Source organism: Peromyscus leucopus, chromosome 18 (genome assembly GCF_004664715.2).
Source record: "Peromyscus leucopus breed LL Stock chromosome 18, UCI_PerLeu_2.1, whole genome shotgun sequence".
NCBI classification, from domain to species: domain Eukaryota; kingdom Metazoa; phylum Chordata; class Mammalia; order Rodentia; family Cricetidae; genus Peromyscus; species Peromyscus leucopus.
In genome coordinates this window covers 27,284,606-27,300,268 of record NC_051078.1, presented here as the reverse complement: position 1 = coordinate 27,300,268, position 15,663 = coordinate 27,284,606, and the positions used below count along the sequence as shown (strand labels likewise).

The 15,663-nt window shown below is 33.2% G+C and overlaps 1 protein-coding gene across 1 annotated transcript; it reads left to right on the top strand.

The window, feature by feature from the left end:
• Nucleotides 1-1,504: 1,504 nt before the first annotated feature.
• Mgat4c (MGAT4 family member C) lies at nucleotides 1,505-11,081 on the top strand. Its single transcript, XM_028883521.2, has 3 exons — nucleotides 1,505-1,660; nucleotides 7,182-7,329; nucleotides 9,240-11,081. The coding sequence occupies exons 1-3, from the start codon at nucleotides 1,514-1,516 to the stop codon at nucleotides 10,379-10,381; spliced, it is 1,437 nt and encodes a 478-aa protein (XP_028739354.1). The 5' UTR covers nucleotides 1,505-1,513; the 3' UTR covers nucleotides 10,382-11,081.
• Nucleotides 11,082-15,663: the final 4,582 nt, after the last annotated feature.

The following is a 15,663-nucleotide window of genomic DNA, read 5'->3' as shown; positions in this document are numbered from 1 at the left end:
AGTGATAAACTTTGATTTAAAAAAGAAACAAATATAGTGGTGATATTAGCCTCCCACTAACAGTTTCTAAGCTATGGCCCAAGGAGACATTACCCAAGTGTGGAATTCTTGAGCTGACTAGGTGGAGAAGAATTTACAAGCAGATGCAAGACAAAGGAAAGACCTAATGAGAGAGTAACCTCTGAGACAGACACACAGAAAGACAGCCCCAGGGGTCTGCAATGAGATTTCTTTTATTGACCTGGTATTTTAACAGTTCCTATTTTTGAAGGAACTAAAGGGGGGGGGGGCTATTGATCACAATAAAGTAACAGTTTAAGTTAGCAACAATATACATTTTCTCAAACATTAATAGTATATCTCAAACTTTAGCTACCTTTTAAGACATTAGCCCTACCTGTATTTTGATGGTTGGCATCACTTGAACCCTGACTTACAATTACTCTCAATTCTTTTAAGAATGGCAAAAGTCACCACTGTAACTTTTGAACAATTAAAAAAATATCGATTATGTTTGGTAACTGCCTCCCATGAACCTTTACTACTATATTCAAGCCATAATTCCCTGTTTTAATAGTGAGGGTAGGAAATCAGCTCTTGTTGTATATGGCAAGGCTACATCCAGAACCCTAAGACACATTTAACTTAGACTTTTAGTGTTTCCATAGTCATCAGACTGTTCCTAAAATCTTTCTTTCAAAGTTCCTGGATCACATTCACTTCCAAACACTGCTTTCATTTCAAAACTGTTTCAGAGTTGGACTTCCATCCTAACTCACCCAATCTTATGGTATTTGCTTGATTTTATGCTTTCATGTAGACACTCTTAGGCTTTTTATTGATACAGTGCAGTGCAGTACAATATAACACAACCAAAACCAAGCCCTGCTCTTCAGCTCCCGTCATCTTATATTATGAAGAGGAACTCCACTATAACATTGGTTTTAATTACATGTGTCATACTCAGTAATTACGGAATTGGAAGTACTTAGACATGTCAAGTTAGAAGCTGGAAAGTATTCTGAGGAAACGATGTCCATTCTAACAAATCATTAATATTTCATTAGGTATTCTAAAAGTGAGATGTAAAGAATTTAAATTTTGGCAAATTTTACATTAGCTTTGAGTTGTAGATTTATCGCTACCCTGGCTTCATGGTGCTGTCTTCTTCCACCCCTCATATTTTTGTTATTTTAATGAGATTTTGTAATTCCAAGTAATGAAATTGTATTAGATTGGAAAAACACATTGTATTAAAATATAGGTTATATTTTACTTCTTAGAGAGTAAATTGTTCAAAAAATGTTTTGTTTCCTTTCTTCTATATTAATCCACTTGCTGTCTTTATAATTAACCCTGATAATGTAGATATATATGATGCATTGATAAATGCTAATATTATGTATGAACTTTGAAATGAAATTTTAGCTCAAATATTTGAATGATGAGATTATAATATTCACACTGTAAATTAATTGCTAGTATTTTTTTTACCTCTTTTCCACAGGAGAAGATGTTTAAATTTTATCAAATGAAATATATTTTTCAAATGCTGGATAAAATGAGATGCTTGCGAAAGCGTTCTACAGTGTCTTTCTTGGGAGTTCTTGTTGTTTTTCTTCTATTCATGAACTTGTACATTGAAGATAGCTATGTTCTGGTAAGTTTTGGAGACATTATTTTTAGTTCAAAAAACATTCTCAGTGAACTTTGTGTCAGTCTGCTTGTACCCCAACCTTGATATAACAGACAGTATTCATATGAGTAGAATTATTTATGCATATATCCTAAATGTATACTTTTAGCTATATAATGTCAACACTGAGCCTGTTTTACTCTTGTTTATTTTTTTCTTAAATACTATATGGTGGCTGATACACACACACATATACATATATAGTCATATATTACATTATAAAAATTTTAATATAATATTATATATATCATATAATACAGATAGTATACACTAATTTCATATATATTAAAATATTAAAATCATTGAACTTTAATGTGAAATGTATAGACTAAACAAATTTTTCTTGATAACATTATTTCTACCCTCCCTATTTTACAACTTACTATTGAAATTTTCTTGAAAATAATGCCCTTTATTTTGCCACTTATCAATATTAGTATTAAAATTTTGTTTTCTTATTATTTAAAAAAATTATACATAAATGTATTTTGATCATACTCTCCCCCTTCCCTGAATCCTTCAAAATCCTTTCCTTTTTCTTAGATAGCCAAATTAAAATTCTTTAAAAAACAAACAAATTTTCTATAATATTATTGACAACCTCAAAATAGTATTTGTTAACTAGGTTGTATTAGACATAATTTTCTAGTCCCAATGTGTAATATATTTTTGTATTTGGAACAACAAATATATTTATATCATAAGCATTCTTTAAATTAAAATATACTAGATGTATAATTCAGTAAGAAAAATCTGAAGTTGGTGCCTTGGTTTGAGAAGTTTAGTGAAGTCCTCTAAGCATGGTCAAAACGACATCATTTTAATGTATGAAGTTATTATAGATTTTTCTACTAAAGAGTATTGTTTGACTAAATGTTTCTATTAATATAAAACATATCACTAATCAAATTTGAAAAGCAGTATAAGTGGAGTGGAAAGGTTGTTACTTAGGATTAAATTTGATCACTTTAATTATATAAGTAAATTATACAGAATGTTAAATACATCTTTAATGTTAATTCATTAATGGTATTTTAATTTGTTGATCTGTTTAGTAGATTTGTAGGTAAAACTGTATTTCATGATGAACTTCAGCCCTTAAGTCTTTATATGGAGTTACCATATTCTTTCAATCAATAATGTTAAATTTCATAAAAACTATATTTCAAGAAGGCTGACAACATGACTCAGTGCTTAAGAGTTCTTAATGATAATTCAGAGGACTCAGAATTATATTTTCAGCACCCACACTGTGGCTCACAAACCGTTGAAACTCCAGTTCCTGGAAATTTAATGCCTTCTTCCATACTCCAATGCCATTTGCATATTTGCACTGCACATCAATTTATGTAGGCACATACAAATACAATAAAAAAAATCATTTAAAATTATTTACTTTATTTTTAGATCATATAATTACAATATTCCCCTTACATCTCCCCTAAAAACTCCCCCAAATACCCATTTTAGCTTTCTTTCAAATTCTGATCCTGTCCTGTTTTTAATTGCTGTTATGGACACGTGCACCTGTGTACACATGCGCACACACACACACACACACACACACATACATGTGCGTGCCCCATTTGGTAATGGATAACCAGTTAGTGTTCTTTTTTTTTTTTTTTTTTTTTTTTTTTTTTCCTCCAGGAGAAGACTATTTCTCCTGTTCTATGCATTATTTAGTGGTCTGTAGCTCTTTGGGTAGAACTGAGACCTAGTGGGCTTTTCCCCATCCACACTAGCATATCTATTGTTATTGTCCTTGTTCAACACAAGTTTTGGCAATCATGTTGGTGAGACTTTATTAGTGTAGCTTGTGATATTCCTAGAAGACAGAATTTTATGGCAAACTCCATTTTCCCTCTGGATCTTAAAGTGTTTCCACCCCCTCTTCCACAACAGTTCCCTAAGGCTTAGGTATAGGAATTGTGTCCTTATCCAGCTATGATGCCTATGAACCACTGCTACGACAGGCATGGGGCAGAACCCCAAACATACAATAGTGACATGCATAGCTTTGTGGCAAACAAGAGCTCTATAATTGGACTTAAGACCCACTTGATGTAAGGGAAATCATACCTAATAGTGGAAACCTAGCCTCCTGCCCAGGGCCAGTGAATTCATGGATCTTGGAAGAGAACCATCACTGTAGAAAACTAGCATGATCCCCAACTACATTCTAAATATTTGTCTTTATACCCAGAGATAAGCATGTTTCTTACCCCTCATCAAGAAAACTTCTCTTTGCAACACACAGAGATCACTACAGAAAATCACAACCAATCAAAATGCAGAGTTGAGTAACCCAATTTATACAACTTCTACACAAATAAATCTTATTTTATAATATGCACTTCTTAAATGTGAATATTTATTGAAAACTGTCTCTGGTAATAAAATACAATATAGTTTCTGCTTAACACTTTTCCTCTTTCCTCTTTAATTTTATTTTTCATAAGCTTATCTCTCTTGGGTTTTATCTTGCCTCCATAATGTCATAGTGCATACAATTTTCTAAGCATAAACTGCAGTGTCTTTCTCTTGTATTGCTGAAACAATACTTGTAATTCTGAGAAATCAGATGAACAGAATTAGTAGTCTCTAGAGTTATTTACCACATTCAATTCTCCTTTTGATAGAAATATTATTTGTGGTTTGAAACTATAGGCATATTAATGTCTTGGTATATTTGTTTTAGTTTTAGAAAGATAAGTGACTTTCATCGGAAGGGAAACATAACTCAGTGGAAGAGACAAATACTTTACAAGGAAAACTAAGTGGCAGCGACATTGCATGCCCAATCAACATAGCCTCTCAGCTGTGAGCATCTTCAAAGTAGCCACCAGGGTATATATTTAGACTGTAGTGAGTCCATTGAATTGTATTACCATCCAGAAAATGATTGTCATAAAGCTTTGCCTTATTACTGAGACACACACTATAGCATAGTTACTGCAGAAAAGAAGGCATCCAGGGAGCCTGGATGTTCAGTCAGTCACCTCTGAAAAGCAGCCAACCAGACAGGCTCAGGTGAAAGTTACATTTTTATTGATGCTAAAAGTATTAGGAAGCTTGTTCTTGAGAACTGAATTAATTACTTCTATATCAGTTCTGTTTCATTTTATATTCTGCTACGTCCTTCAACCAAAATGAATATATTCCATTTTATCACAGAAAAGGTCCAGACTTTTACATGCTCAGGAAAGAATTTTTAAAAATAACACTCAGTATCTTATGGTTTCTTTGGCAGTAACCTCATGTAATAACAGAATATAAAAATGTATACAGTGTAGAGACAACTGTGGGTTTGTAGAAATGTCTTTTAATATTGATATACACTATTACATTATTGTTGAATTAATCTATGTGATAATTTGTAGTTACTTTGTAGCAATTCTAAATTGTATGTTTAATACATTAATTAAATACATATACCTGTTGATCTATAGAAATAGATAAAATTATTTATGCATGAGAGAGTTAGGATAATCAGAATTCAGTGAATATTCAAATAATATTTTTTAAAGAAATTTTTATTTAATCTTGTATTGCTGATATTTCAGGTGTATTTTGCTTTTGAACATGATAAATATCCTATAAACCTTGTTAAAATTTCTTTGTTCAAATTATTAAAATGATATAAAAGATAGAAATATGTTAGCACAGACAGAATAAATTTCATGATAATACTTAAATATTTGAAAGATTGTAGGATTGAATTTCCTTAATTTAATTGTATAGCCCATAGTTAAGAATTCCTAGCTCTCCTGTTATATTCCAGTAATTCTTTTTTATCCTATGAAAAAAAATGTGCCCATGGATTTTAAAGTTTAATTATGTCTTTCCCCTTTGAATCAGTAACTAAGTATTCAGTGCTCTAATCAAGGTAAAACTTGTGTCTGAATCTTATCCAATCTTTTAGAGTAGTTTTAATTAAAGTTTTATTGACCACAGATAAGTACTCAAGGCAAAATTCATTTAAAGAATTTACTTTTCTACAGTCTTAGTGGCTTGCACTTGACACATAAGTTGCTACCACAAGCACTAGAAATGTATCTACTTAAAAACACACAGTGAAGTGGACAACTTACCAAAAAGAAGCATGGCTTCCCAATCAGATTCTCTCAAAATATGTGGTAGGAAATCACAGTATATATGACCAAAAAATAACCTAATAATCTAATAACTTCATAAGATCATCAAAATCTACCATTGAACTTGTATCAAAGCTTATAGAAAACAAAAGCAAATAATAGCTAACAGGACATAGTTAACCTGAATTTGAAAATTTTCTTAAATGTAAGTACTTCTGTTGATGTAATGACACAAAATTCCATCACCAAAACATTAATTGTAATGAATATAAATAATCTTAATTTATTATCTTAGCCAAAACATCAAACAAAAACAAGTATTCACATGTGCATATATACACACAGAGAGAAAGATGACAATAAGAAAGATGAGATGCCAACAAGATCTCCACTCATTCTGACTAGGCACAAATGTACGCTAATTTATGCTATTGGAGGACATATTTAGATGAGCAATTTTATGTCAAAAGGATGATGGCTATCCTTTCTCAACAATTTGAAATTATGTGGCTGTCTTAGTCAATGATCTATTACTATGAAAAGACACCATGACTGCAGCAATTCTCTTAAAGGAAAGGATTTCATTGGGTCTGGCTTGCAGGCTTAGAGGTTTAGTCGATTGCCATCAGAGCAGGAAGCATGGTTTCATTCAGGGTGTCATGGTGCTGGAGATGTAGCTGGGAGTTCTACACCCCAATCTCCTGGTAACAGACACAGTGACAGTGGAACTGCCTTGAGTATTTGAAACCTCCAAGCCCACTCTCAGTGATACATTTAGTCCAACAAGTCCACACTTACTCCTAAAGGCCACACCTCCTAATAGTGTCAATGCCTATGAGCAAACGGGGGTTTCTTTCATTCAATCCACCATAATAGCCTTATAAGATCATCTGTAAATGAGTCAATAAAACTTTGTAACAAATCTCTCCTAATCTAAATTGTTTATTTATAGTTAACACTTCCTACCCTTTCCTTAAATGTTATAATCAATACTTTTTTTTTTCATTTGAAAGCCATTGTAGAAGGGTAAGTAGATTAATATGGCTCAAATTCTGAGGAATCTGGAAGAAAATTTCAGAATTTTAAAGTGTTGGCAATGGGGATTTTCAAGTAAGGATTGATTTGCTGAAAAATAGAATAATAGTTCATGCTATAGAAAAACAAATGGGTTTCAAAATAATGATTAAATGTGAGAAAGTTTAAAGCAGAAGCTAAAGGTAAGAAATCAGGTCAATGTTAATGACCTTGTGATTATGGGCTAATAATTGAGATTTACACAACTTTCTAAATAGTCACACTACACATATCTCCATTGTGTAAGGAGATAGTCACCTAATCTGTGGCCACTTATTGTTTATTAATTTTGCATGTACATTTTTTGTATTTAGGAAGGTGACAAGCAGCTCATAAGAGAAACATCCACACATCAACTTAATTCTGAACGCTATGTCCACACATTCAAGGATTTATCTAACTTCTCAGGAACTATAAATGTCACCTATCGCTACCTAGCTGCGACACCTTTACAGAGAAAGCGTAAGTATCCCTAATTACTTTTAATAAAAATTTCATTAAACACTGAAATTTGCATAAAAATAATGATAATTTGTTATGTTTCTGTAACACAATATGAAGAGATTAGTGAGATCTATAGCTTAAGAAAGATCCAACATTCTTTAAACTTTGCAAAAGCTTTCTGACCCAGTAAATGTTAACATACCAAATTTTAATTAAAAGCATTTAGAAAATTGTTATAGGGCCATAAAAGAGATAAATAATTATCCATTGACTTTAAAATCAGAAATTTAACCTGAAAATATTTCTATGTTGTTTTCTTTCCAATCTTTGATAGTTTGGTTTTATAATTTCTAAGTAATTTTGAATGTGATTTTGATAGTGTACTATTTTATAAAGGGTTATCATAGATTATCATAAGCTAGGAGATTTTTTTTTATTGTCTCATGGTTCTGGTTGCCAGAAGTTGAGATTTAATTACTGGCACTCTCATAAACATTATGATTGTTCCAATGATTTGTCATCTTAAAATTCGAGTTGAGGAGGATTCAGGAAGACAACAAAGTTTTACTCAAGCCAATATGAAAAAGATTTTCTTATTGGGAAAAAAATACAAACATTCAAAATGTAGAGCTCCTTTAAGTGGCTTCTGTGTGGTCTGGGTTTTAAAAGAGTGGAATTAAAAGCACAAAGAATGAAGTTTCATCCAGCATGTGGTTACCACTACAGATTGGCAGGAACACAATAGATTGTTAACTGGGTGTCAGTGACTTATGTTATACATCCCAGATAGGAATGGCAAAAGAGAGGAATGACATTTGCTGGGCTTGTTATACATACCTATTGTATCAGGAAAAGGCCCATATTAACTCCCTAAGCTTTACACACATGAAGATATTTGTTTTCACCCAATGGTTATTAAGAAATTTTATTGAATCTTCATGATATGAAATTAGACTTTAGAAAGATGATAATGCTTGTCAGGGGTAGACAGTATGCACTTGGGGATATTTTTTACCCTAAAAATATCCAGTTCTTGCTTTTTTACTTAAATCTAAGAAAACTTTTTCCAATGAATATCAGTGCAAAATATCTTTCAAAACAAATGACACAGTAAATTCATAGCTTGGAACCATGTGTTTGGGGAGTGACACGATTATTTTTTTTAAATAAATTATATGAAACTTTATTTTCTATAAGACATATCAGGCAAATTTCAAAATACAACTATGAAGTCTGCCTATTAATTCTTTGAGTAAAGATAGTGATTTGATATGGAAACTGAAATATACAGTCTCTGGAAATTTTGTAGATGATTTAAATAAATGCCCAGTCTTTTTTCTTTCTCACTACTTGAGTCTAGCTTGCAAGCCTTAATTATAAAATTCCCTTTACTTTTGTAGATACTATTTATTATTTTTTACACTGTTCATTTGTTTTCGTCTTGTTTTGGTTTTTGAGTCAAAGTGAATACCAAACTATGCTCAAACTCAGGGCAGTCCTTTTGGCTCCATCATCCAATTGCTAAGACTACAGATATGAAGTGCTGTGCCTGACTTGTTTGTAAATATGTTTGTATATAAACTTCTGTCTCCCTTTTATAATGGTAATATATAGGGATATTAAGATAGAGAATATTTTAGAATACTTTCATTTTCGTAATTCAAAAACAATATTGATAAGGTACATATTAGATTGCTCAAGAGATATAATTTGTATTTCATGTACATAATGTACATAAAACACTGTAGCCCTTAATAAACGAGTTTAATACTCTAATCTTAAAATGTTCAATACATAATCATTTACTAGATTTACTAACTATAATTGCAGGCCTAAAGAAAGTAAATCTTGGTTATTTGATTCCTATTGTTACATTATTCGAAACCTATTAACATTTTATTTGTCTTCCTCTGATTTATTTTGCTCAGGATATCTCACAATTGGACTCTCATCAGTGAAACGGAAAAAGGGAAACTATTTACTTGAGACAATAAAATCAATTTTTGAACAGTCCAGCTATGAGGAATTAAAGGAAATTTCAGTAGTGGTGCATCTAGCAGACTTTAATTCATCCTGGCGTGATATGATGGTCCAAGATATTATGCAGAAATTTGCCCATCACATTATTGCAGGAAGATTAATGGTTATACATGCTCCTGAAGAATATTATCCAGTTTTGGATGGTCTTAAAAGAAATTACAATGACCCAGAAGATAGAGTCAGATTTCGCTCCAAGCAAAATGTAGACTATGCATTTCTGCTTAATTTTTGTGCCAATACTTCAGACTATTATGTAATGCTTGAAGATGATGTTCGGTGTTCCAAAAATTTCTTAACTGCGATCAAGAAAGTCATTGCATCCTTAGAAGGAACGTACTGGGTAACTCTTGAATTCTCAAAGCTTGGCTACATTGGTAAACTCTATCATTCTCATGATCTCCCACGTCTGGCCCATTTTTTATTAATGTTTTATCAAGAAATGCCTTGTGATTGGCTATTGACTCATTTCCGAGGTCTGCTGGCTCAGAAAAACGTGATCCGGTTTAAACCTTCTCTCTTTCAGCACATGGGCTATTACTCATCCTATAAAGGAACTGAGAATAAACTGAAGGATGATGACTTTGAAGAGGAGTCATTCGACATCCCCGATAACCCTCCCGCAAGTCTCTACACCAACATGAACGTCTTTGAAAACTATGAAGCAAGCAAGGCTTATAGCAGTGTTGATGAGTACTTTTGGGGAAAGCCACCTTCAATAGGAGATACATTTGTCATTATATTTGAAAATCCAATTACAATTAAAAAAATTAAAGTGCATACGGGAACAGAAGACAGACAGAACGACATTTTGCACCATGGAGCTCTAGATGTTGGGGAAAAACTTACGTTAAGCAAACAAATAAGACAATGTGATACTTATTTAAGACTGGGGGACTTCAAAAACGGAAACTTTGAAATGTCAGATGTGAATCAAAAAATTCCGTTTGACATACACTGCATGAGAATATGCGTTACCAAAACACAAAAAGAATGGCTGATAATTCGGAGTATCAGCATTTGGACTTCCTAGCCAAATTGTCAGTACACTGAGTTTCTGAAGCAGGTCTTCCTGTTTCAGGTTTCCTATCTTCCTCTTTTGCTACGTTTGTCTTTTGGAAGGCAACCCATGGATGTGATGTGTCACAGAAAAAGCTGATCATTTCAGCAGTTTTTATTGCAGTTTTACTACACACACCCTTGTATTTTTGTTTCCACTTTTGAGGTTGCATATCATTCTGTAGCTCAAGCTGCTGTCATTCATATATTTTAATGTTCATAGCTCCACGATTTTAACCAATAGTCAAAAAGAGTGATGTGAATAATTTAAAATGAGAAAATTCTTTTCTTGGATGATAATTAAAACACAGTTGTCAACTGTACACACTTATTCATGAATTGACAATTCATTATATGATCAGACAGCTTCTTATTAAAGAATCTCTGAGAATATGCAGTTGGTTGCAATCATAAACTGGGATATTTTTCTTGGAAATTTAGGCTCTCACTGACTGCTGTATTTCTGCAATTAATACCTCCTCATAGATGTGGTATCTTTACAACAGACTATTTTGTGCAAGTAGGGATGTGGGAAAGCAGAGGTAAAACTCATCCTTTCTCTGGTTATTTCTATGAAAATGAACACTGCTCATTGTTTTAAAACATTTAATTGAGCACTTGTTGATAAATTTTCTGTGGGAAGAAGTACATTCCTAACTTCCCGTTGGAAAAAATAAAGAAGTCAAACTCAGTATTTTAAGGTTGCATTGGATACCTGTAATTAACAGACAAAGAGAGATGGCCTGTAGTTAGTCCTTTTGTCCAAATAGTTTCCGTATATGCAGAAAATTGAAATTGATTTTATAATTTTTGTATTAAAATTCATGTGATTGAAATTGTTGTAATTTATCATATTTGGGAAAGATTAAATGGCTGTCTTATATGGAAGAAAGGTAAAATCTGCAGAAACTAGTTTACTTTTGTTTTGTTTTCCAGTAGCCAATGGGCTATTCCTTCAAATAACAAATGAAGGAATTCTTTTGTTTGTTTGTTCTGATTAACAGACAACACTCTACTATCTGTGGAGATCTCTCCTACCAGAACTTATGGTTTCTGTTTCCTTCCTTCCTTCCTTTCTTCCTTCCTCCCTCCCTCCCTTCGTCCCTCCCTCCCTTCCCTCCTTCTTTCCTTCCTTCTCTTTTTTCTTTCCTGTATGTATGCATTTATTTATTTAACATTTATTTGTTTGTTCCTATGTGTCTATGTATGCCACTTCTGTTCAGTGACTGCAGAAGCCAGAAGAGGGTTTTAGATACCATGGAACTCAAGTTACAGGCCATTGTGAGATATCTTATGTGGATGCTGGGAGCCAAACCAGTGTCCTTTGTAAGAGCAACAAGTGCTCTTAACCACCAAACCACCATTGAATTAGTGTCTGTCCCATGTCTTATTTAGATTTTAGGTAATATGCTAGACTACCTTGAATTAGATAACAAAACTGCTCCACAAAGCATATTACCATGCTGTGTGATGATTGTCAACTGTTTTAATTGATGATTTTGTGCTACCTGCATACAAATAGTAATCAAATTTTGTTGAGGGTTGGTCAGTTGTCTCCATCTTTCCATAAAAGAAATTCAAGACACCACAATGTGTTCAAACATGTTAGTGTTTCAGAATGTACTCAGTGGTCACCCTATTCACAGTTTGATAAGTAAGCAAATGAAGTGGTTTATAATGAGAAATAAAGGATATCTCATATGTATGTGCTCATGGGAAAAAATGAAATACAGGTTAATATGTATATATATGACGATACTCTCACACACATACATACATGTGTGTGTGTCTCTCTGTGTGTGTATGTGTATATAATGTGTGTGTCTGTGTGCGTGTTGTGTAAAAATATATTTATGATACTAAAAAAAGAAAAAAGAAAAAAAAGGACAATTGTGTCTGCTATTCTTTCTATTCTAAAATACAAATCTAACACTTATATAGTCCAAAAGAGATTAGATTGTTTTTATTTTATTTGCTCTGTTAAGAACAATTAAATGAGAAAATCAGACTGAGTCAGAAGTTTTGTAGTTTTCTTATTATATCCAGTATTGCACACCTTGTTGCCCACATTTCTTACAGTGTAGAGGAGAGGCTAGCCTTTTTTGAACATGTGAATACTAGTTATTTATAGCATATTTAAAATTTAAACTTGTAAGAAAATATAAACACTGGCATAAAACATCTGAATTTTTTATTAAGTAGTAACTGCCAAACACTTAAAAATATTGTTTTTCTGATTTTTTAAAAAACTGATTGGCTATATAGTGTTTCACATGGACCTCAGAACTCACAGTATCATTTTTTTCTGCATTTCTAGTGATTTAGAATACACAGTTGTATTCCAATTTCATGAAACATTAAAATCAGGAACGATTATTTGCTGTGAACTAGAAGCTTGTACACATGACCTGCAAGTGTGATTCCAAAAACCATCTATGGTTCTATATAACTTTCTGAAAAATGCTTTAGTAAAGATTGATGAGAGTAAGAGGTTGTGGTGGGAGGCCTCCTGGGGAACTACAAATGTGAATATGACCAAAAGAAGTCATATTTTATCTTAAATTCATTTCATTACTGAAAGCTTATCATTGGATAAGCTACAATCACCCAGAGAGGTTTTTATGTTTTCTTTATAACTTGTGCCTGGGTTAACCTACCTTCTTTCTTGCTTTTATTCTATTGATTTATGTTGATTGTTGTTATTTTATGTGTATCGTGTTTTGTCTGCATGAATGTCTGCTGTGTATTACGTGTGTGCCTAGTGTCTGTGGAGTTCAGGAAAAGGAATCAGATCCTCTGGAACTACAGTTACAGATGCTTTTGAGTGACCATGTGGGTGCTGGTCACTAAACATATCATCTATAAGAGCATCCAGTGCTCTTAACCACTGAGCCATCTCTTCAGCCTACCGCTTTCTTTCGTTCATGTACATTTAATTTTTAACTTTCTTTCAACATACAAAGTAGTAGTTTTCATTGTGGCACTTTTCAAATATATTAAGTTGTTTTTTTCCCTCCCCTTGTGACATTTATACACCATGGAATTTCATTCAACTAGAAAAAAATATACGCAATTGTGAAATTTGCAGGTCAATGGATGGTTCTGAAAAATAATACTTGGTGAAGTGACTCAGACAAGAGTCACATTTCCTCTCTTATAGGAATATGATGATTTATAATGTACTCACATATGTAAATAAGGGGGTGTGAAGCCTGCTAGACTACCACAAGAAATGACCAACAGCTTAACAGTGTTAATTTTCTAAGTAAAACACTAGCCTTGACAAAGAAAGCTTCAGCAAGGAGGGAAAGGAGGAACAGAGAACCATACATCCCTTTCTCATTTGACTTCATTTGATGTGTGTGTGTGTGTGTGTGTGTGTGTGTGTGTGTGTTTAAAACTCATTTAAACCTTTATTTGATTTTCATTGTTTGAGAGCTTCATCTTACATATTACATACTTTATCAACTTCAACCCCTCACTTTCTCCTCTCCAATTCTTGTCCTATCAACTGACATTTTTCCCTCTGAACTTTGTGTGCTCTTTTTTTTTTTTTAACACACTGAGTCCAGTTTTCACTGCCTGTATTTGTGTGGTGTAGGACAATACACTTTCTACAGGCTTTCTACAGCCAGATTCCTAAAGAAAACTCCTCTCTCTCTTCCCCACCAGACCTCAGTTACCAATAACTCTTCTTCTAGGGATAGAGCCTCATGAGCCCCTGCCCAACTCCCGCTGGGATTTTGAATGGTCTGATCTAGTGGAGGTCTTATGAAGCCAGTCAGAGTCGCTGTGATCCACACATTTAATGGCCCTTTCAAGTCCAGTAAATACTTACACTGCAGATGTCTACTACTTCTGACTCTTGTAATCTTTGCCCCATATCCATAACTGTCCCTGAACCTTGAGGGAACAGGATAGGATATGGATGTCCCATTAAATCCTCAGCACTCCCCAATTTCTTAATCTCTGCATCTTGGTGAGCTGTGTGCATGCATTAACCACACAGTATTGTAAAATGAAGCTCCTCTAACTACAGTTTTGAGATACACTGCTCTACTGGCACAAAAATCAGAATTCAGAGGTCACTTTATCATTTTGTCCATTTAACAGTATAATAGTCATTTCTTTCCTAGGTCCTATGACTAAACGAGCTACATGGGTTTGGGTGGAGTTGACTGGACCAGGCCTGAATTCAGTCTTGTGGAGTGGATTTTAATTCAGGCATAAACTGACATTCATGCCACTATTCCTCTGGCAGTCCTATCTTGCCTGTCTGGTTGCTATTGTAGCTCACAGTTTCCACACCTTGGTAAGATTGATGATTCATTTTCTATCTGGGTAGTAGGCATAGAAATCTTGTAGAACTATGAAAACTAGCCAACACAAAGAAGTCTTTCTGATCAGTAGCATCTCAGATTCCCAATGCCCTATAGCAAAAGTATGTGATGTCTTCAGCAACAAAATTCTGGAGGGTACTAAGGAGCCTATAATGTTTGGGATGTCTATAAGATACCACTTAACAACAATTTGAAAAGGGTAACCCATATCTCTAATTGAGTTTTTGTTTGATAATCTATGATGTCTGGGAGAGACACTTTATCCTTATTATAGAACAACTTCATTTAAGCTCATTTTGTAACCATATATCTATTTTTGGGAAGCTTCTACAGTAGCAGGTTGTCATGTGGTTTTTTAAAATCTTCTATGATAAACTCTGACTTCTCATGTTCCTCCATGTTTTAATCCCTGTTCCGTTATTTCCTTTATTCCTTCATACTGCCTAAATTCCATTATTCCATTTCCCTTCCTTTGAAATCTCATGTACCTACTTACTAGTTTCTAGCTCTAATTTAATCTTAAATATAAATATATGCTTATTTATATTTAAAATATACAACTATGAGAGACAATATGTTGTGTCTGTCTTTCTGGTCTGGATTACTACACTCAGAATACTTATTTCCAGCCTCGTACATTTATGTGAAATTTTCAGTTTTTAATAGCAGAATAATATTCAGTTGAATAGATATATAGCAGGTTTTCATCATTCATTCATCGTTTGGTGAACATCTGGATATTTTCCATTTCCTGGATATTGTGAATAAAGCAACAATTAACATTGATGTGCAAGTTTCTCCAAAACAGAATATACAGTCATTTCTACTCTTTTGAAATGAAAAAAATCTCACAAAATCTTTCCTATGCAACTAAATAAATATTGCATTACAAAGTGTTGAATAAGGTCTAAACAAT